The sequence below is a fragment of the Falco naumanni genome, chromosome 5 (assembly GCF_017639655.2).
Source record: "Falco naumanni isolate bFalNau1 chromosome 5, bFalNau1.pat, whole genome shotgun sequence".
Classification (NCBI taxonomy): Eukaryota; Metazoa; Chordata; class Aves; order Falconiformes; family Falconidae; genus Falco; species Falco naumanni.
In genome coordinates, this window is record NC_054058.1 from 6707191 (window position 1) to 6727061 (window position 19871).

Consider the following 19871-nt stretch of genomic DNA (forward strand, 5'->3'; position numbering starts at 1 on the left):
TCTTAGAAAAACAAAGAAAAAAGTCTCCCAAAATAAGAACAACAACAACAAATCTCCCGTACAAGCAAACCATTTTGCATTTTTGCTCAAAAAATAACAACAGAAAATTCTTACTAATGTATAAGAAGGTTAATTCCAGAAGAACAGAGAATTTTCAGTTCCATTTCTAGCACAAACACTAAAAAGCAATTTATGATCTAGGAAGAACACACAAGAGCCACTGGTTGAAAGTTCTCTTATATTTTAATTATACATTTGACAGTCATTGAAGAGAATCTACACATTTACCATCTGCTTTTACAGTTGGAATAATATGCAGAAGGCACATTATAGGCATTAAACTTAGCAGAAATAGCAACAAGCAGTCATTACTTGTGGGGGTTAATTTAATATAACCTCAAGTGTCATCCTCTCCTATGTCAGGTCGACAAATGGAAGGCTCTAACCACATTAAGTGGGTGTTTTAAACTGATGTGCTGCTGGAGGTAGTTACACGTAGGGGACTTGGCTACCCTATGTAGTAATACGTACTGCTGAACAGCTTTGCATTGTGGTTGTTATCACACAGGTAGCTTCTCCCACCCTGAAGTTTGCCTAACTTTAGCTAGTGCTATCATGAATACAATCCCAGAGATAGCAACTGGGCATTTCAGCACTTTCTACTGCCAAACAGGCACTTGCCAAGACCAGATCAATGATTGCACAAGAAGCAGCTCGTGCCCTCCATTCCTGGAATGGCATCCTGGAATGGCAGGGCGCTCTGCAAATAAGCAAGAAAGGCAGTTATCACAAGTTATCAAAGAAAAATTACATGATTTTTTTATCTCTCTTATGAATCTCTGGTTGGAGGTGGAAAGCAGCTGACAGGAGTAGCATGGGTGTCCTTATCTACCCCATGTGGCATGGTCACTTACTCATTACATTATTATTTTAAATTAGGGTAACTCCAGTGGCTATCACGGCACTTTATCTGAGACAGAAAATTAATTCTTGAGGGTAAGGTATATTCCTTCAACTACATGACAGAAAGAACAGAAGTCTAGAAGGGCAGTAACTCCTGTATATGAAACGTATTTAACCTTTTTCATCGCAAATGGGCTCATATAAACATCAGCTCTTTGGAATGGCTGAAAAATTAAGCATGAATAAACTGCAGCTTAGAAAGAATGAGGTTAGGCTATTTCCTACTGTTATTTCTTTCAGTGTGCAGTATTTGAGCTGCTCAATTCCCTCTCTTTTAAAAAGTCAAAGACCCTGTGATCTTACTGGAAAAAAAGAGTCCGCCTAGTATTGTGCAGTGCTGTCACAATGGCTTTCTTGCCAATTTCTAGCCAATTAAAAATAGAAATATGCATTCAAAGCAGAACCTATTTCCTTCTGACTTTTCTGTCTGCTTGCAGTTGTAAAGCATGCATGTATAGATTTTCTTTGTCATTATTTCACAGCACACCAATTGGTGTTTTATGAACTGCAGTGGTCTGTGGACCAGTAAACCTGGTACCATTTCTGCTTCCCTGCTGGATAACATAATCTTCTTCTGTCACAATTTAAGATGTTACAGAATTAAGACCAAGATACAATCAATTTTCCCTGAAGAGCTTTGTTTAATGTTTCTGTAAATACGAACAAAAGTGACTGAAGAGGAACTCAAGTATGATAAAGATAAAACCCTTCAGACTTCACACAGCACAAATTGTGTTCACACAATCTACAATTAGTCACCCTAGCTCAATTGCGGGGACTAGAGTAACAAATAATGACGGAAGGCTTCTTCATAGGATTTAGATAAAAAAAGCACAGCCTCTGCAGTTACCGTGCGCATCCTACAGCGGCAAGCTTCAACAGCTGCTACTATTACACAGAGTCAGCTGGGTTTTCTTGCTGTGTGAGGGGGTTCTTACTCTTGGGGAAACTTGCTGAATGTTGGCTTATGCACACTTGAATGTGAAGGAAAGGGAATTCTTGCCCATGCTACCATCTTGGGATCTCATCTGATGTCTCAATAGCCTCTATTCTTGACAGAGAAAGGAGCAGCCCTTCCCTGAAACCCAGACATTTGGGCTGGGTTGAGATGATAGGAAGAAGTTGTCCTGCATGATGTATGGACCTACTGGAAGCATGAGGAGTGAGTCAAATTCCAAACCACCAGTTCAGCCTCTGAGGGTAGAACCTGCAGGGCCCTGGGTATCTGCTAAAAGTCACCAGAGGGGAATGCTAAAGTCAAAACAGGATGCTAGTTTTCAAAGAAGCAGCCCCATATTATTTTCTGTCATTGCAGTCACCATTAACTCCTCTTAACTAATAGAAATACTAGTCTATCATAGAAGAGGGGGTGCATAAAATCCTCATAATATCATTACATAAGAATAAAAACTGTTCACAGCCAGTGGCTGAGAACCAGATTCAAGAGTGATACTGGCTTTGCAAGTTCTGCAAACACACTTAATTCTCTATATTTCAGATGTAACTCATGGGTCAGCTCACACTTTTCACCGTTTGTGTCTCATGGAGACAAGGACTACACTTAATAGAGCCTTCCTGACTTTGGAGTTAGTCTTTTAGCACTTTTATCTCTTTTTTTTGTGCTAGCCATCAACTGCTGGTGAACAGCCCCTGTGTCTTCAAAAAGTAGGCATTTAGTTCTGAAATGAAGAGAAGCCAGTGGGTCCTGCTGCTTCATCTCCATACACAGGAATTAGAAATAAGCACCATCAGCCAAGGAACTGTAGGAAAATGAGCACTCTCTGTAGTAGCCTTTGGTCAACCAGCAACCTCATCAGATATCCAGTTAGGAGCATCTGCTATCCCATCGTTGTCCAAAGAAAAGAAGGAGGTGGGCAAATTGAAAGCCTCTCCAAGTCAGTCTTCCAACGGAAAGTGTAGGGACACCAGTAATTAGGACATTAAAGAACAAATAGTAGCAAGTGTCCCGTGTGGCACTGGCTGGGAAATAAGCTAGGCAATGCAGTCATTGATACTGGCAAATCTCTAGTGCCTCTGGGTTACAAAATAATTCACAAGATGCTTCAAAAGCTCCTTGCCAACAGTTGAGTCTCTTGAATCCAAGAAGTGCCTTTGGCAAGCTGTTTTCCCATGGAAGCATCCAGCATCCAGAGAACCTTTCTTTTTCCAGCACATTTTAAATGAAAAGAGTAGATGAATCAGACCAAGGAGAAACGGCAAGTTTTCCTCCTTTGCAACTGGCTTCAGAGCATAAAGAAATTCTGTGTCCTAGCTGCAAGGTGAGAGATGAGAAAACCCTGCAATCTAGCTACAGATCAGATGGACCACCTATTCAGAGTTGGTAAGTGTCAAGGTAAAGACCAAGGACAATAGTAAAAACAGTGACTGTGAGACTTCTTCAGAGCCCTTTGTCCCACCCCGTGTATGTGATGCATGGCACAGAGAGCAAAGGGAGAATATAAAATGCATGAAAAAGCACACACGGCTTAGGAAAGATATATCCACCAAGGCCATGCTTCCCAGAGTTGAAGGAAGTTCTGGTCCACAGTGTGAGGGACAGAAGTCATACCTTGCTCAGTCCCTGTAGGGATGGCCAAACCTTGGTAAATCTAGCCCTTCAAGTTTACAAATAAATTCAAGTCTGAGTTAAAAACTAGGAACAACTATTTTTTAAGGCACTAAGGTCTAAGCTTAAAGTAGGGCAGGTTGTTTCAGTCAATATAGGGCAGACAAGCTGGCAATTTGCAGATGTGCTAGTGAGTCTTTTTTAAAGCAGTCAAACATCCTTCCAACAGCATGGTCCTTCTGTTTGGGAGAGAGGCTTACTGGGGACAAAAGGAAGCAACTGCCCCAACTATGCAGAGCAGCCAGGCAGAAGCAGCAAACATTACACATTCTGAAGCCCAACAGTGGGCCTTACGAAGGAGATGCCATGCCTCCCATACCAGACTCCCAGGAGACCAGATCAGATGACCTCCAGAGGCCTCTTCCAACCTCAATTATTCTACTGTCCTGTGACTTTACAGTTCTGTGATCACTGGAGCCCTTATTCAGTAACTGGTGTGCAAAGGACCAGTATTCTACAGAGTGGGCTCCTTGCAGTAACAAGGCACCTAACAAAGACAACTGATACCTCTCTTTAAAGGCTTGGGAAGATACCATTTACTGAAAAAATCTGCTGTTTCCAATAGAATGTTTTCAACGGACCACAGCCCATTGCAAACCTAAGTTTCCACATCACAGCAAGAATAAAAATGGGTTATATATTGCTTTCATGAGGACTAGAGATAGATTCTTCAGAGTTGGAAGTCCAAAGGGAAGCTGCTTCATCTGTTTTTTTGCTGGTTGTCTGTTTGACTAAAAGCAGGCATCCCAACCTACATAGCAGAAAAGCTAAGAGGAGTCCAGTGGGATTCTTAGTTCTTTCAGTACTGGCATTAAATGACTATGCTTCTTGCACTGTGGGAACTTCCTCTGTCCTGCAAGAGAAAATAGAAGATTCAGGAACAAGGAAAGATGAATGGAAATCTTGTGTCTTCCTTCCTGCTCTGAGCACCATAATGAAACCATTCACACATACATCCATCCATCCCAGCTGGAACTAGAATGGCACTTCCTTCCAAAAGTTGGAAGGGAAAATGATAACGTGCAAAATACGGCCTTTTGGGAAGATTCCCACCTGGTATATGGTAAGGGACACGACATTTTTTTTATTTTAGAAAAACTTCATTTTTTAAGGGGAATATGCTGTCTAGCTTGGAGACTAGCAATTGCGATACGAAGATTTTCACACTTAGGTTGCTACCTGAAATCTAGTCCCAGCATAAACTGACAAGATGAGCTGTGACCAATAGCTGTTCACTGCCCATATAATGCACATTCCGTTCTCAGGAGTCCCAACAAGCGAGCCATCCTCTTCCACCCAGCCTGGAGGACCACACATTTCTCACAGCTATAGCCACCCATGATCGTAAAGCCCATTTCATGTAGTTTTAGGCATCTTACCTGAATGCTTTCCCATATGAACAATCTTAAAAATCTCACCAAGATACTATAACAAGTAAATGCTGGAGAATGATAATAGGATAATCACGCACGTGTTAAAAGAAATCAGAAGTAAACCAACACAAGGGAGGGTTGCAGAGGGCTGCCCAGTATTGCTGCATACACTCTGGAAGTGCTTTTTCCCCAGGCAGTGCCAGGAGAACAGCTATTCTAGCACCAACACATACATAGAGCCCCAAATGCCTCTAGGTGGGGACAGGAGTGAGAAGGTATAGTATGTCACCTGGTGGGGGATGTGACGGGACCTGCTTTGTCTGACTGCTCACTTTGTCCCTGAACTCACTATGGCCACACAACTTGTCTGAAGGCAGGGAGCTCGGCAGCCTTTTCACAACCAAGCTGCACAGGGCACCCGGCGCTCCTTGCCCTCCGTTTGAAAGACAACAGGCTGCAGAAAGCAACAAACGTTCACTCTCACACCCCAAAACCCACCTCTTGCCTCGGATGGGAAAGCAAAAAGGCGGCTGACTCACCGATCGTGGCCCCACGCTGCCTTTTTGCTTCTTCTCCTGACCTGGGATGATTTCTAATGAGCGGTAACTGGGGGGCTTATCTTCCGGCCATTCCCGAGACCGGTGCCGCCACCTGCGGTTTGTCGCTGGGAGACGGACTTGCTCTTCTGAGGAGCTACATGACCCCCGGCGAGAAGGGGGAGAGTAGCTGTGCCGCCGCTGACCTGAGTTGTTGCTCCTGCTGGTATGGTGCTGGTAGTCTCGCCTTCCTGCGGGCTCCTGTCTCCAGTCACGACGGTGGCTGGAGCGCTCCTTGGCCTCCTCTGGATAGAAACTGCAGCTGCTGCTACTGCTCTTGCCCCTCTCAGCCTGGCGTGGTGGTGACACATCCCGTCTGGAGTGCTGGGGCCTCCCATTGTAGCCGCCTGTCCTCTGCCTCTGAGAATGGTCCTCTCGCTGCCTGTCCCGACTGTAGCTAGAATGAGAATCCTCACTGGAAGGCAAGGGCCATCTCCGGTTTTCCCTCCTTTCCTCAGCTGCAGAATCCCAGTATCTGGGGGTGCGGGCCGCTCTCTGTGGCCGTGAGGAGTTGCTGCTCCCATGCATGGAGGAGACATGATCAGCAAGAGGAGGTGACACGATCTCGGAGCCCAGGGAGGACAGCAAGCTGGGCTGGGCAGCCTGCCGCTGGTGGGGGGGTGGCTGGAGCTGTGGCATGTTAAGATTTTGGATTTCAGATTCCAGATAGTCCAAAACACCCTTGTTAGGGGAAAGCTGAGCTTGGGGCTGCACAACTGGAAGACTGTTCTGCAGAGACACATCTAAGGATAAAAGCACAGGAGATGCAGCAATTCAAGGGGAAAGAATAAAGAGCGAGCCCTTCTGCACTAATGATCCTGGCGGAGTCCCTTTGGGACCTTTCTTCTCCTGCTCCTCCTCGCTACGAGAGCTGCACAAGTCTCAAGCACCACAACCAGCACATCCAGGTCACATGACTTAAGGTGCAAAGAGCAGTAAATTTTTTAGTAAGTAGTATTATTTAGTAAGTTTTATTATTTTTTAGTAACTTTTTTTAGTGTTTTTTAGTAAGTAAGCAAAGTTGCAGCATGATCTGTGTTTTGCACAGCAGAGAGGTAAGCATCCAGCACACCTGGAAATACAGTTTATGCATTTAAAAAGAGGAACATTTTTTTCCTATAGCATTGATACCAAATTTTATTTTTTAAAAAAATCAGAGGAATTTCATAGTGTTTCCTCTTATATCTCTTTGAGCTGAAATAAGTATGAAACAATACCGCAAAAGAAAAAAATTATATACATGTACACATGCACACACACACACATATAGATATAAGTAGCAAATGGAGAAGTTTCTTTGCTAGGAGACTGGTCCAGCTCTGGAACAGTTACCCAAAGAAATCATGGAATCTCCACCCTTGCAAATTTCCAAGATTTGGCTGGACAAAGCTACAGCTAATGTGACTGAGGTTGGTGACAGTCCTGCTCTGAGCAAGAGGTAGGACTAGATGACCTTAGAGGTCTCCCCTACCCAACACCTCTGAAAAGCTGACCTGAAATAAATTTACAGGAAACTTAAGCACAGGAGATTCAAGCACTGTGAAAACACAGGCTAAGATACTGCCCGAGGAACTTGCCCATTTTCTGCCAGCACGCACACGGATTTCCCTGAGAAGACTCAGTATATTCTGTCTTAAATCACGGTGGCTCAGTCACCAGCTCTTCCTAAGGAAAAGTTGTGCCCTGGCTAGGAAAAAAAATGGTACCTGTAGAATTAACTAGTGGGCTAAAAAAGTGTATGAATCTAGCATTTAAGATGTTTGCAAACAATTTCTTCAAAGACTCATCAGACACACAGTAAATCTGTGACTGCCATATAGTGATGAAAAGCTAGTATCAGATGAAAAATATGCTATATTTATTTGAGAAGTTATTATGTTAAATTCCCCTATCTTCCTTGAGCAATTAAATAACATTACTGGTAATAAGTTATTACTTATTTCTCTAGGACTTCAGAAATTTAATCTTCCCTCCCCCAACAAAGTTACAAATAGGTATCACTAATACAAGCAATTCCGGGGCAGAACAACTGGAAAATTCTTCCTCGTTTATTAGGAGTCCTTAATTTCTTGCTGCATGCAGGCTAGATCTATGGCACAGAAGGCAGTTTGCCCTTAATCATCTGAAGACTAGACATTTGATAAGAACTCAAAACAAATTGCAACTCACTTGTCCTGTCAATTTTGGCTATAAGGAGTTGACCGTGACCAACACAGAAGAACAAAGAGACAGTACCCTCCTCTACCACATGAAGCAAGATAAGCTGGGTATATTTACCCTGCAGTTGCTGGGGTGTAGCACAGATATACCTTAGTTAGCATTAAACCACTGCACCCAGCACGGAGCCTAGCAAGGCACTTGAGATGGACAGACTTTTTTTATCCACCCAGGCAAGTACATTGTAGATGCAGCAGAGCTGTCATGCTAGGAACATCTTTCTTTCTTCTGTAGTAGAGAGGCTAAAGTCTCACTGCTGAACCTCCTTTACCTGTCTCTCTTTCTGATTTCCCTCTGAAACTATGCCCATGGTCTCACCTTGTTGCAGTAGAGGGTTCAGCTGGTAAGAGGAAAGTTGTGAGTTCCTGTCGCCACCTCCATAGAACATGTTGGGTGACATCCAAGGTGCAAATGCCTGAGCCTGCTTCATGAACCGATGCCGTTCCAGTACTGTAAAAGAAGAAGAAAGCTTACAGCATCTATTCTGGGAAGCACAGCTTGCAGACCACGTACCATTTTACTTGATAGACTGTAGCCTTTGGATGTGATCAGATATAGGAAATTCACAGAATGAAAAGCTGTCTCCACTCTGTGACAAAAATAAAACAGAGCACAGGAAATTCCAATATGAAGTTGTACAGCTTCAAAAAGATACCTCAAACAGAAGAAAAGGGTTACTGCCTGACACTCAGTACAGTTCCAGCAACTGGAAACAAATGGCACCATGATTAAGTACACAGCACATAACCAAATGCAAGACTTCCACCTGCCCTGTCGTTATGAGTACAGTTGCAGAAAGGGGAGAAAATGTTTCATACAGCAAGACATACTACACTATTTTTTCACTCTTTAAACTCTTCCAGCTCATCATTGGTCCTTTCCTGTTTTGGCTTTGATTTACAGCTAAACAAGACCTTTTTTTTGCCACCTTCATGTAGGCTCTGTCCAGATCATATTTTCCACACCATAATCCACCATTTCCTCTCTGTTCCACAAACAGGGCACTCAGAGATACACTGTCTAGCTTCTCCCTTTCTAGTCCTTCAACCACTCTTGCCTCTCTCTCTGTAATTTACCTCAGCATGACTGCTAAAATTAAATCCCTTAGAGCAGCGTGGTCAAACTGGTGAACAAACTGAAGTTCCTGTCCTCAGCAGCAATGTCCAATGTGCCAAAAGAGCAAACTCAGTGGAAATTTCTCCCCCTCACTATTTTTCCACCACTGCTAATTCCAGACCCCTCCTTCGTGGGGCCAGGCTCCAATTCCACTTCGCTTTTTTCAATGTTTCCATCACACCACCTCTACAGAGACAACCTCACCATCCCTGTCTTCAAAACCATTGCTCATTGCTGCTTCTTTTTTGGAAGTACCTAAAAGCATCTTATGGAAACCTGCTTCTACCACAGACGATCAAAACTTAAGTATACAAGCAAGTACATTTTGCAAGCCCCAGCCCTTACCAAGTCTGACGCTGCATGGTTTGTCGTTACTGGGTTAGGCTTTTCTGCAACAGGGCCTTTGCAGAATTCCCTTTACATGGTTTCTCTGGAGTTTCAGAAGCAGCAGGCTTTTACTGCAGCCTCTTCTCTGGTCAGGCATGAACAGAACATCCCTGGCTGTACAGTTCAGGAGACAGGAATGTAATTGCCTTTGAGACTTTTACCCCTCTGATAAATCTGACTGAAGTTGGCTGATGAAATTAAAAGCTATTGGAGGGAAAAAGAGATAGGGGATAGGCAGACAGGTTGGCTGCATAAGCTTTGCTTCTTTAAGAAACCAGGATACAGCTAAGCTCCAATTAATTCTGTCCCCTGGGCTCATCTGCAGCAGACAGCATTTAGACTGCACGCTCTTTGGGACTCAGCTCTCCATTTTGGGTAGCACGCCAGTTATTAAAACATGTTCTCCTATAGCTGTTTCACTGAATTTACAAGAGCACCACTTGCAGCAAAACAGGGACTGACCATGCCTCTCAAAACATCCTTCCTTATCCCCACAGTTCATGCAATTCCACGCCACACTCCCTCCTCCTCCTCCTCCCCCCCAGCCTGGCTCCAACCAGAGTGAACTACAAAGCTAGAAACTTCAGGGGTTTTAACCCTGATACTCTGATTTTCCTTCAAAGCTGTGTGGCCAGAGGTAGCAACTTTCAAGCATTTTATGTCCGACTTGCTTTGTTAATTTTTTTTCCAAAGGAATTTTCCTCCAGTTTATGTTTCAAACTTAGAGGAAGAGGAAAATGAAAAAGGGTAAAAGGAAGGGAAAGGCCTTATCTCTTCCTCTCCCATTCCTCCAGTTATCCCCTTGAGAATGTCCTAGAATTTAAGTGCATGTCCCTGAGTTTTGTCCACAGTCTTTGCCTGAGGAGTGAAAGGCTCAGCAGCTCTGGGCATACCTACTTAGGGTATGAAGGAAGTCACTAGGACCAAGGGCATCCCCTGTCCCTATAATTCTCTGATCTCTCCCTGCAGCTGAACAAATGAGAATTATCCTTGGACTTCCTTCCCCACTTTCCTCCTCTTTTCCTTCCCCAGATACTATGCCCTCCATTCTGAACCCAATACATACACTGGTTCCCTACCTGAAAAATGGAAATAAAGTTACAGATCCCTTTTTAAAGTGAACAGATTTATCTGAGGAAGGTCAGATTCACCCTTATGCCAAAACTCATACCTGCTATAAAAAAATTAAAAATTTGTCAGAATTTCATGTTGTTCCCTCCACTTACTCTCTGCTGAGAAAGGTTGTTCTTCACCTTTGACAGACTTTCCAGCTGCTGGGCCAACTATGCAATTATAAAAAATATATATATATTTTCCAACCTAGTCAGACCCAGGTGCAAGTATATCCTATTTTGCACCAATTCATTAGTGGAAGAAGTCCACAGTAAAAAAGGACCTAATAGGAACAGAAGGAAGTCATATGTTTATTTACCCTGGTAGGCTTTTCTCAGAGCTTTCCACGGGGAATGTAATTGGCTTGCTGCTGGGGCATGTTTAATATTTCTGTACACCAATTCTGAATTACTCAAACAATGCACTACTTTTATTGCTAGGTTCAAAATCATGTTAGTTAATGACCTGACTGCAAACACCCAGAATTACCGCGCCTCAACGGCGTCTGGGGCTGTTCAGCGGATCTGTGCTGCCCTCTAGTGGCCGATAATTGGGAAGAAATCACCAGTACTCGGCTCGCACTTCAACTCGTAAAACCGCTGAGGATTTCTGCCTTCTCTTCAGCCAGATGGAACTACTATTCCTCAGGACTGTTTTTGAAGACGCCCCCTGTATCTGTCTTGTGGTTTTTAAGGCCTCCAGTTCATTTCTTGGAGTGGAAAGAAGTCAGGCAGGATGAAATTAAGAGAAGGTGCACCAGAGGAGGGGAGCGGGCACAAGGATCCCTTGCAAAGGGGATAAGAAGGGCAGGCAGCTAGGATGGAAATTACAGCCACAGAATGCAGCAGCTAGTCCAGGAGGCTGGATTTGTCTGTACCTTCTCTCATGAGCAGGGAGAAGTTTTGGCAACCTTGCAAGAATCCCCCCTACCTATCCTCAACAGGAGGCAGGAAAGACAACAGCAGCAGTCTGGAGTGTGCCATCATCTCCTACAGCACAGAAAACCAAAAAAACGAGCTCACACATATTCTGAATCCCTTTTTTGATGAGAACTAGGAAGCCTGGAGGTGTGAGCCTTTTATCTCCATCACCTCTCTCTCCCTTCATGGAAACTAATTTTTCTGCCAAATTTCCATAGCCTCCTCAACACCATGCGTTTTATTTGACAGCCTGTAAAGCCCCCTGAAACTGTTTTGGTTTTAGCAGTAAGAGTGATGCTCTGTTCACTCTTTGCAAGGGCTAAGCAAATTAAGCTTAGATTTAAAACTCGCACAATTTACTGACACCCAAGGTACCAAACAGCTCTTTTGTGGGTAAACCAAATAGCTCTTTTGTAGGTAAAGGGAAACCAGAAACAACAACTCCTTGTTCATAAATCCTCTCCTTGCAGCATCTGGGGAAGAATCTCGTGATTCAGTGATAAATAAATGTATTCATTGCGTTTTGTTTTTGTCAGGTTGTGTAAGCTGCAGGGGAACTAGTCCACCTTGTGTTACTGCTAAGTTTCAGCTACAGGAACACAGAAATTGTATGTATGACTTTAGCAGCTAAAACACCAACGTGGCCTTATTACGAGAACAGGGTCTGGCTGCAGAATTGTCATTACTGCTAAAAACAACACAAAGTTTCTCTTGACCCTCAAAACCTCAGAATGCATTTGCAGGGTTGACCACCAAGAGAGACCATGTTTCTCTTTTCTTTCTCATCACTTCCTTCCCCAAAGAAAAACAAACAAAACCTTTTTCTTGTGGAAGGAGCAGCTCAGAAATAACATGAAGAGAGAAAATTCCAATTTTTACATAATTACCTCCCAGAGCAACACATTTGAAGGTTAGGCCAGTTTGGAGAGTAGTACCAAAGCATTGGCTTACCTTTCCTACGTGCACATGCACATGAACCACAAGACAGGGAAGAAACGTCCTGAGCTACTCATACAAGGGATCGTGCCCTGGATGACATGACAGAAGTTGGTTGCAAGGTGTGAGTGAGGAGGAAGTTCTGCAAGTAAGACATAGGGGAGCAAGACGGGCTCCATGTATCCTAGCTTTCCTCCTCTAAGCTCAGATAAGCTGGTCAAGGAGGTCACACTGGCCAAAGAAATGTCTCAGTCTATACAGACAGTGAATCGGAGGGAGAAAGTGGAGCTCAGGAAAGTCCCAGTCAAGCTTTTGTCTTGACAGAAGCCATGAATGGACGCACATTTGCTTGAGCCTCACCTTCCTCATTACAGCAGCACCGGGTTGGGCAGCAGACACATGGGATGTGACAGCAGCAGTACTGGGGGCAGCACTGGCACCAGCATACTCCAATCAGCAGAAGGAGGAGGAGGCCACCGAGAATGATAAGGAGTACTGTGAGCCAATCTATGGGAAAAACAGAGAGACAAAGAGGATCCTGATGTACCTAGGCATAGTAAGTTACTAAGCACCTCTCCACTGCTGGAGACGTGTTGGCGTAGGGAAGAAGAGAACAAGAGGAGATATCTCCCACCCAGGCAACAAACTACAGGCACTTACGGAGAACAATCAGCTTAACTTCTTTGTCCGCATCACCTGAGGTATCTCCTGGTGCTTCCACAGTGCAGTAGTACACGCCATGGTCCCACCACATGACCTCGCTGATGACAAGGTCTGCCCCTGCGGGAGGAGGACTGAGAGGTCAGTGGATTATTTGGGACTGACAGACACTAAGAGGGCCCTCTGCCTGCAGGTGACACACAGTACTGCATCTCCCCTCTTCCCAAGCGTAGCCATCACTGTCAAACAATCCCATTTCGGTCCATTGAGAACTCCCGTAAACAGCATTAACTGCCAGTCCCTTTTTCCTTCGTGTTGCTAGAAGGCAATGCTACTCCGAAGTGGGACTAGTTCTGTGTGGAGTGAAATAATCAGCGTGCTGCCGGGTGATGCATGTTAACAGATACTGGCTGCTGCCAACTGCCAACCCTACTGGTTTTTGAACACAGCTCATTGTCCCCATTAGGCCAGCTATCCCAATAACTACTCTGGCAGGAGCGAATAATACTGCCTCAGGGAAAGCAGGGAGGGAGCATATTATATACCTGGACAATTATGCAATACTTCTTAGAAGAAAGAACTGTTTTCTAGCCTCTGGGCTCCTCAGCTTGCTGTTGTGCTCCTCAGTAAAATGCTCAGGCATCTTCAGCTCACCCTTAGCTTGTAATGCCTCCAACACCCTCAGGCCAGCTGGGGCCAGGGCCCTTCAGAGCTCTTACTCCATTGCCATCTCACAGAATACGTAAGCTACAGATGACATCAGTCATGTTTCTGCTTCTTTTCACACTTAGTAGGCCCAGATACAGGATAGTTACTGAGTTCACTGCCTGTGTGGGAGGTCAAGTCACTTACGGTTCTGAATGGTGATCTTTCGTTGTTGGTAGTCAATACCCAGCACAGGCTCCTTCTGCCCGTATTTCTGGATGACAATGCGCACTTTTCGCTGGCTGTCATTGCAGTCGTCAGACGGGTCCTGGCCAAGAGCTAAACCAGCCTGGTATGCTACAAACACACATCATCCAATAGGATGCCAAAAGTTATTTCAAAGAACCAACTTCTATCGCCCAGTGAACAGCGGAGAAACCCTTGAACGCATGTATGCATTTGCTTTGGTTTAGTAATACAAAGCATGGCTTCAAACCAGCAAAGCCAAGTTGATCTGGAGTACTCAAAAGCAAACAGAGGTAGAGCCACAGGAATGGCAGAAATGTCGAGAACGTAGGAGCTGCAGAGGAGATGCCTCCTGTACTCACAACTGAAAGAACAACAGTAGAAAGAAGCTAATGGTGGTAGGCTGGAGGGTAGCACCCAGTATGAAGATAAACTATAAGGAAAAAAAGTCATAAAACTCCCAGGAGTACCGGAACTAAAACAAAAGTCTGATTATTTTCCAAACAAAATCTCCAGACATACATGAACTGCTGTAGGGACTGTCTCCCCTTCCCTCCTGTATCCCATTAGCTGTTGTGGAGCTCATAAAGACAGAAAAGAATCCATCAACTGATTCCACCTAAGGATTATGTGTAGAGACACCTAACAATTAATGGAGGACTAGAGGCAATTTCTGTGCAATACTCTTATGACAGACTCGCAATATAAACTAACAATTAAATGAAAGGTATTTGGGAAATGAGATTTGGGGAGGTAACTGATACAGTCAGCATTGTCTATAGCAGGCTTGCAGTGAAGACAGGAGAGGACAAAGCTTGTCAAAGGCTCCTCCATTGCTGTATCTACAATGAATCATGAAGAGCAGACCAAACTAAGCAAACACAGTGACCTTCATGCTTTCCGTCCCTGCTGGGGCTATTAGCTTGAGCCTGGGCTCAAAGCACTCACAATATGTTAGGATCAGCAGAGCCACAGACCCAGCTGCTTGTGGACTTGGCTGTAGAGCACTTGGTAACATGCCTACTCAACCCATCCAGACTGCATAAGGGGAGTTTGGGCAACAAGACACCAAACAAGTCCAGGCTTCCCACCTGAAACTCAGTCTTAAGCGTGCAGTTAAGGTAAGGCTGGCCATCTTAAACATACTGCAGGGTTTATAGGAAATGGCATGGAATATTTCAGTTGGAAGAGACCTACAAGGATCATCTTGTCCAACCGCCTGACCACTTCACAGCTCACCAAAAGTTAAAGCATATTATTAAGGGCATTGTCCAAATGCCTCTTAGACACCATCAGGCATGGGGCATCAACCATCGCTCTAGGAAGCCTGTTCCAGTGTCTGACTACACTCTTGGTAAAGTATTATTTCCTAATGTCAAGTCTGAACCTGCACTGGTGCAGCTTTTAACCACTTTGATGTGTCCTGTCACTGGATACCAGGGAGAAGCGATCAGCACCTCCCTCTCCACTTCCCTTCCTCAGGAAGCTGTAGAGAGGCATGAGGTTGCCTCTCAGCTTCCTTTTTGCCACACTAGACAAACTCAAAGTCCTCAGCCACTCCTCACAGGACATGACTTTCAGCCCTTTCGCCAGCTTTGTTGCCCTCCTCTGGATGCATTCACATACCTGCATGTCCTTCTTAAATTGTGGGGTCCAGAACTACATAGAATATTCACGGTGAGGCTGCACCATCGCTAAATTCAGTGGGATCATCACCTCTTTTGACTGGCTGGTTATACTGTGTTTGATGCACCCCAGGATGCAGTTCACATACTATTTTAAGAACATCTTAGACACTCCTGAATTAAGGCTGCACACACCAGAACTGGGGAGTGTGGCGAGTTAGCACATGAAGTGCTGCCACTCATACCAAATGTTACTACTTGCAAGTCTTTCTGCCCTCCAAAATGCACATTTCTTCTACTTCCTAAAATCAGTAACACCCGGTCACAGGTATCTAGCTCCAACCATGGGACCCCCCGTGGTATCATGAAGTCCATTTGACACAGGGCCTTTGCTTTCAAACATGCTGAAGACTAAGATGGGGCTGCCAAGACTGATGTGTCAAACATGGCTGAGCCTTTCTCCTCTGAGTTGATGACAAGGAGGACAAATTAGCTGCTTTGGCTGGGATTTCTACAACATCACATCATCAAGCCTTGACTTTGCAAAGGAAATAAAGACGTGACCTATTTTTTCTTGGAGCGCAGGGAAATATCACCACCCGACCTGGTTTGTGGGCAGGAAGAGGTCAAAAGCCTGTATTACCCAGTAAGAACACCTTCCCCCTCCTTTCCATTTGAAGAGGTAATCCTTAGTGGACAAGCCTGACACTTACAGACTGAGTAGTAGTCAAAGATGGGGTCCTTGCAGAAGGATTTGAAGCGCCAGGTCACCACCACGTCCTGCAGCTGAGCTGAGGTGCTATAGTCACATTTGAGGACAACAGTGGCGAATAAAGTGGTATAACGCTCAATATCCTGCACTGTCACCAGGAGGGAGAGGCAACCTGCAAATGAGAACACAGAAGGCAGTCAGCCTGCAGGAACAGACTTCGCATCGCAACCTTCACTCTGCGCCAGACCAACAACTGAAGTACATCTCCCTCAGCTTCATCCAGGACCTGCACCTGCAGACCTCACCAGCCCCTCTGCTGAAGCCACGGAGAGTTACAAACCCTGGTAAGAACGTGAGTCCACCTCTCTCTGACAGAAGGCAGCTTAAGCCAGACACATCGGCCTGCCGTATGGACCAAATTATTTTCTCCAAAGCAACTATTAGTAGCCATTATGTAGCACATCACTCTGTGTTCTCCTTCTGCAGGGGAAAACTGTCCCTCCAAGCTGAGGGAGATAATTTGCTGGGCCCAGAAGCGCACAGGATGGGACGGCCTTGGCTTGTCATCGTAACCAGAAACGTTCTGCAGTGCCATCCATTCCTATAAACACCAAATGAATTTTATCAAGGTCTCGCTAAGATGGTCATCAAAACGTTATGTAGGGGTGACCAGGATTAAGACAATACAACTACAGGGCTGTAGCATCATAGTTAAACACCTGTGTATTGCCACTTTGAAACAACACACATCAATTACCCCCTTTTTTTCCCCTTTTTAGTGAAGCTATTGTTATGTATGTTTTGAACTCATCTGTAACAACCTCCACAGCATTTTCTATCCAAGCAGCTGCACCCACTGAGGAAAGTTTTACGAGGTTTCCCACAAGCTATGCTTTTATTTCAGCCACACTCCAGACATATCTATCTTATTCAAACTTTGATAATACAGTAAGTTGTGTTTGTCATTAACAATAGTGAAGTTATCACCAATGGCCTTTGATAAGGGAATACAAACAGTGCAGAGCAAGTGTGGGATGCTTGATCTGGAATACACCTCAGAGAACAGGGTGAGTGTTCCAGTGTGCTAGTTGCTTCTAAGCCAGGGAGCATGACAGCAGGAAAGGAGGGAAAGAAAGGGGGAGGCTTGGAAAAGGGTTGCCATGAACCAACACTCAATTTTATTGCGTACTTAAAGACTTTCCCTCTCCTCCATGTTTTCAGGATGACAGCAAGGGAACAAGGGACCATGTAGTAACATCTGGATCAAAACTGCAAGCATCATTCTTTCAGTGTCCTCTGAGGCTGCACCTCCACAGTATGTTCCAGTCAAATATGAGCTCACTCGGTTTCTACCCAGTGGAAAACATGCTGCAGAGGTGCAACGCTGCCTCAACAAGTAATTCCGCAGTACTTGCCCAGTTTCTGGTTTGAAATGGGCTCCCAGTCAGCTAACCCAAAGCACAGGCAGACCGAACTCATTTGTCTTAAAAATACCACACAAGCACAGAAAGGACCAGGGCAAACTCTGAATGCAAGGCTCTTCTGAAAAATGAAATATACACACATGCACTTACACACAGAAATACCAGCGGCTGTACAAACCTCTAGGAAAACCAAGGATCTGTCATCTTTACAATGCTGTAAAGTCCAGACTGGTGACAGGTACTTACAGTTGCTCTTATTTAAGAGCACTGTACTTGTGAAAAAGCTGACCCACAGGCTCTTACCGCAGGAAATCAGAAGAAACCAACCCAAAATCCGAACTCTGAATCTTGTCAAAACCTTGATCTCTTTGTCAATTAAATGAACTCCCATATGAATTTTGACCTGTTGAGGCTCACGGAAACACCAGATTTTCCATGGGTTTCCTACAGCAGTATCTTTCTGGCAAGAATAAAATACTCAAAGTCACTACGTGCTTTTCACTAACAGAAACCAAAGCTTTTTATGAAAGGGATCCTTTCTCATACCTTTGTTCTGCAGAAGAGTCAGAGTGAAAGGGAAGTTCCATATTTTCTAAAGAAGTTAAAACCCTGCTGTTCTCACCAGAGGACAGTTGGCTAGCTCTGCACACCTGATGTTTCATACTAACCTCCTCCAAGAAAACTGAGAAGTTGCGAAATTAAGTCTAGTTCTTAAACTTGGACTGCATTACTCCGTTGCATGTTGCTGTCCTTATCCTGGTCTGGAAGAAAAAATCCGGACACTACCAACCTAGTGAGGCATGGCTACCTCACTGAAGGCAGCTTCACATTGAAGACACTAACCTTCAGAGCCAGCGAGGCCAAGTTCTAGCCAGAATGTCCTGCAGGAATGCAGCTGGCAAGCAAGACACTCAACAAGCATACCTCCTTATTTTTTTGCTGCTTTTACTGGTTCTCTATGAAAAACTGAACTTTGGTGTTTAAAGCTAAATCATCAGGAAAGACCCAAGCATCCAAGAGGCAAAACGATCACTGTATTCCTACAGGAGGTCAGAAACCATCAGGCGACCCGCAAAGCTTGGCAGAAAGGGCTCTGCTTGCTGGAGGCCGCTGGTGGACACGGAATCTGTGTGAAAAACTGAACTTTGGTGCTTAGAGCTAAATCATCAGGAAAGACCCAAGCATCCAAGAGGCAAAACGATCACTGTATTTTCTACAGGAGGTCAGAAAGCTTGGCAGAAAGGGCTCTGCTTGCTGGAGGCCGCTGGTGGACACGGAGGTGAGCTCCTGCCCTCCATACAAGCGCGTATCCAGCGGGCATGGAAGCACTGCGGCTACACCAGATCCCCGAAGAGGCTGGGGCTGCTGAGCCAGCAGCAAAGGCCGGGGTGGGTGCATGTGACGAGCCCCCGCAGTTCGCCGGCCCCGCTCGGTCAGGCCCACGCTGGCCGCACGGGAGCCATGCTGGAGGCCGCCAGGAAGCAGCGGCCGCTTCCTCCTGGGAGAGCGGCGAGCCGCGCCCCTGGGGCAGCCCAGCCCCGCTCGCACGGCCTCCGCGCCGAGCTCGGCAAAGCCCCGCGCCCCCCGGCCAGGGAAGGGCTCCAAGGGGGGGAACAACGCCCGACCGGCCCAGGCCGCCCCTTCCCCTCGCCGCACCACGTTAACCCGGGCACAACCCGCGGGCGCCTCCTGGGCCGCGGCCCCCGTGTGCCACAGGGGTGTCCCAGGGCGGCCCACACTCACCGGCCGGCAGCCAGGCCAGCAGCAGCGCCCACCGGCAGCGCCCGAGCGGGGCCATGGCGCGGCCTCCTCCGCCCGCCCGGGGCCGTCGCGCCGGGCCACCCCACCGCGCCCACGGGCCCTCCCCATCCGGTGGCACCTGTCCCAGGGCCGCCGGCCGCAGTCCCCTCCCCCCGCCGCCCCCGCCCGCCCTGCCGGCAGGTGCGCCTCCCTGCGCCGCCAAGCCGGACAGCACGCCGGCCGCCAGCTTCAGAAACGGCTTTAAAGAGTGGGTTTATATAAAAACCGCGCCCGCAGGTGTACGTGGGGGCACGGACACAGGCACGTTCCGCCTGAGCGCCGCCGCCCGGGGAAACACGCCGCAACCGGCCGCGGCACCTGCTGCGCGCTGCGGGCAGAAAGCTGCCGAGGCCGCTTTACTTTCCCGCTGATTTTGAGGAGACCGCAACGGTGACCAAAAGAGATTCACCTGGAGAAACCCCCCCGCCACCCCCAGCCGGCAGCCCCTGCGGTTTGTAGCGGAACGGTGGTTCCGCCCCAGCCCCGGCCGTTCAGCCGCCGCCCCGCCGCTG

General features: G+C 46.2%; 1 protein-coding gene across 1 annotated transcript; it reads right to left on the reverse strand.

Annotated features, from left to right (window-relative positions):
• Nucleotides 1-224: 224 nt before the first annotated feature.
• On the reverse strand, nt 225-19410 carry ILDR1 (immunoglobulin like domain containing receptor 1). Its single transcript, XM_040595514.1, has 8 exons — nt 19303-19410; nt 16137-16307; nt 13760-13909; nt 12908-13027; nt 12608-12754; nt 8094-8225; nt 5502-6301; nt 225-4442 (listed from the first exon to the last, which is right to left on the reverse strand). Exons 1-8 carry the CDS (start codon nt 19355-19357, stop codon nt 4401-4403), a joined length of 1617 nt encoding a protein of 538 aa, XP_040451448.1. The 5' UTR covers nt 19358-19410; the 3' UTR covers nt 225-4400.
• Nucleotides 19411-19871: the final 461 nt, after the last annotated feature.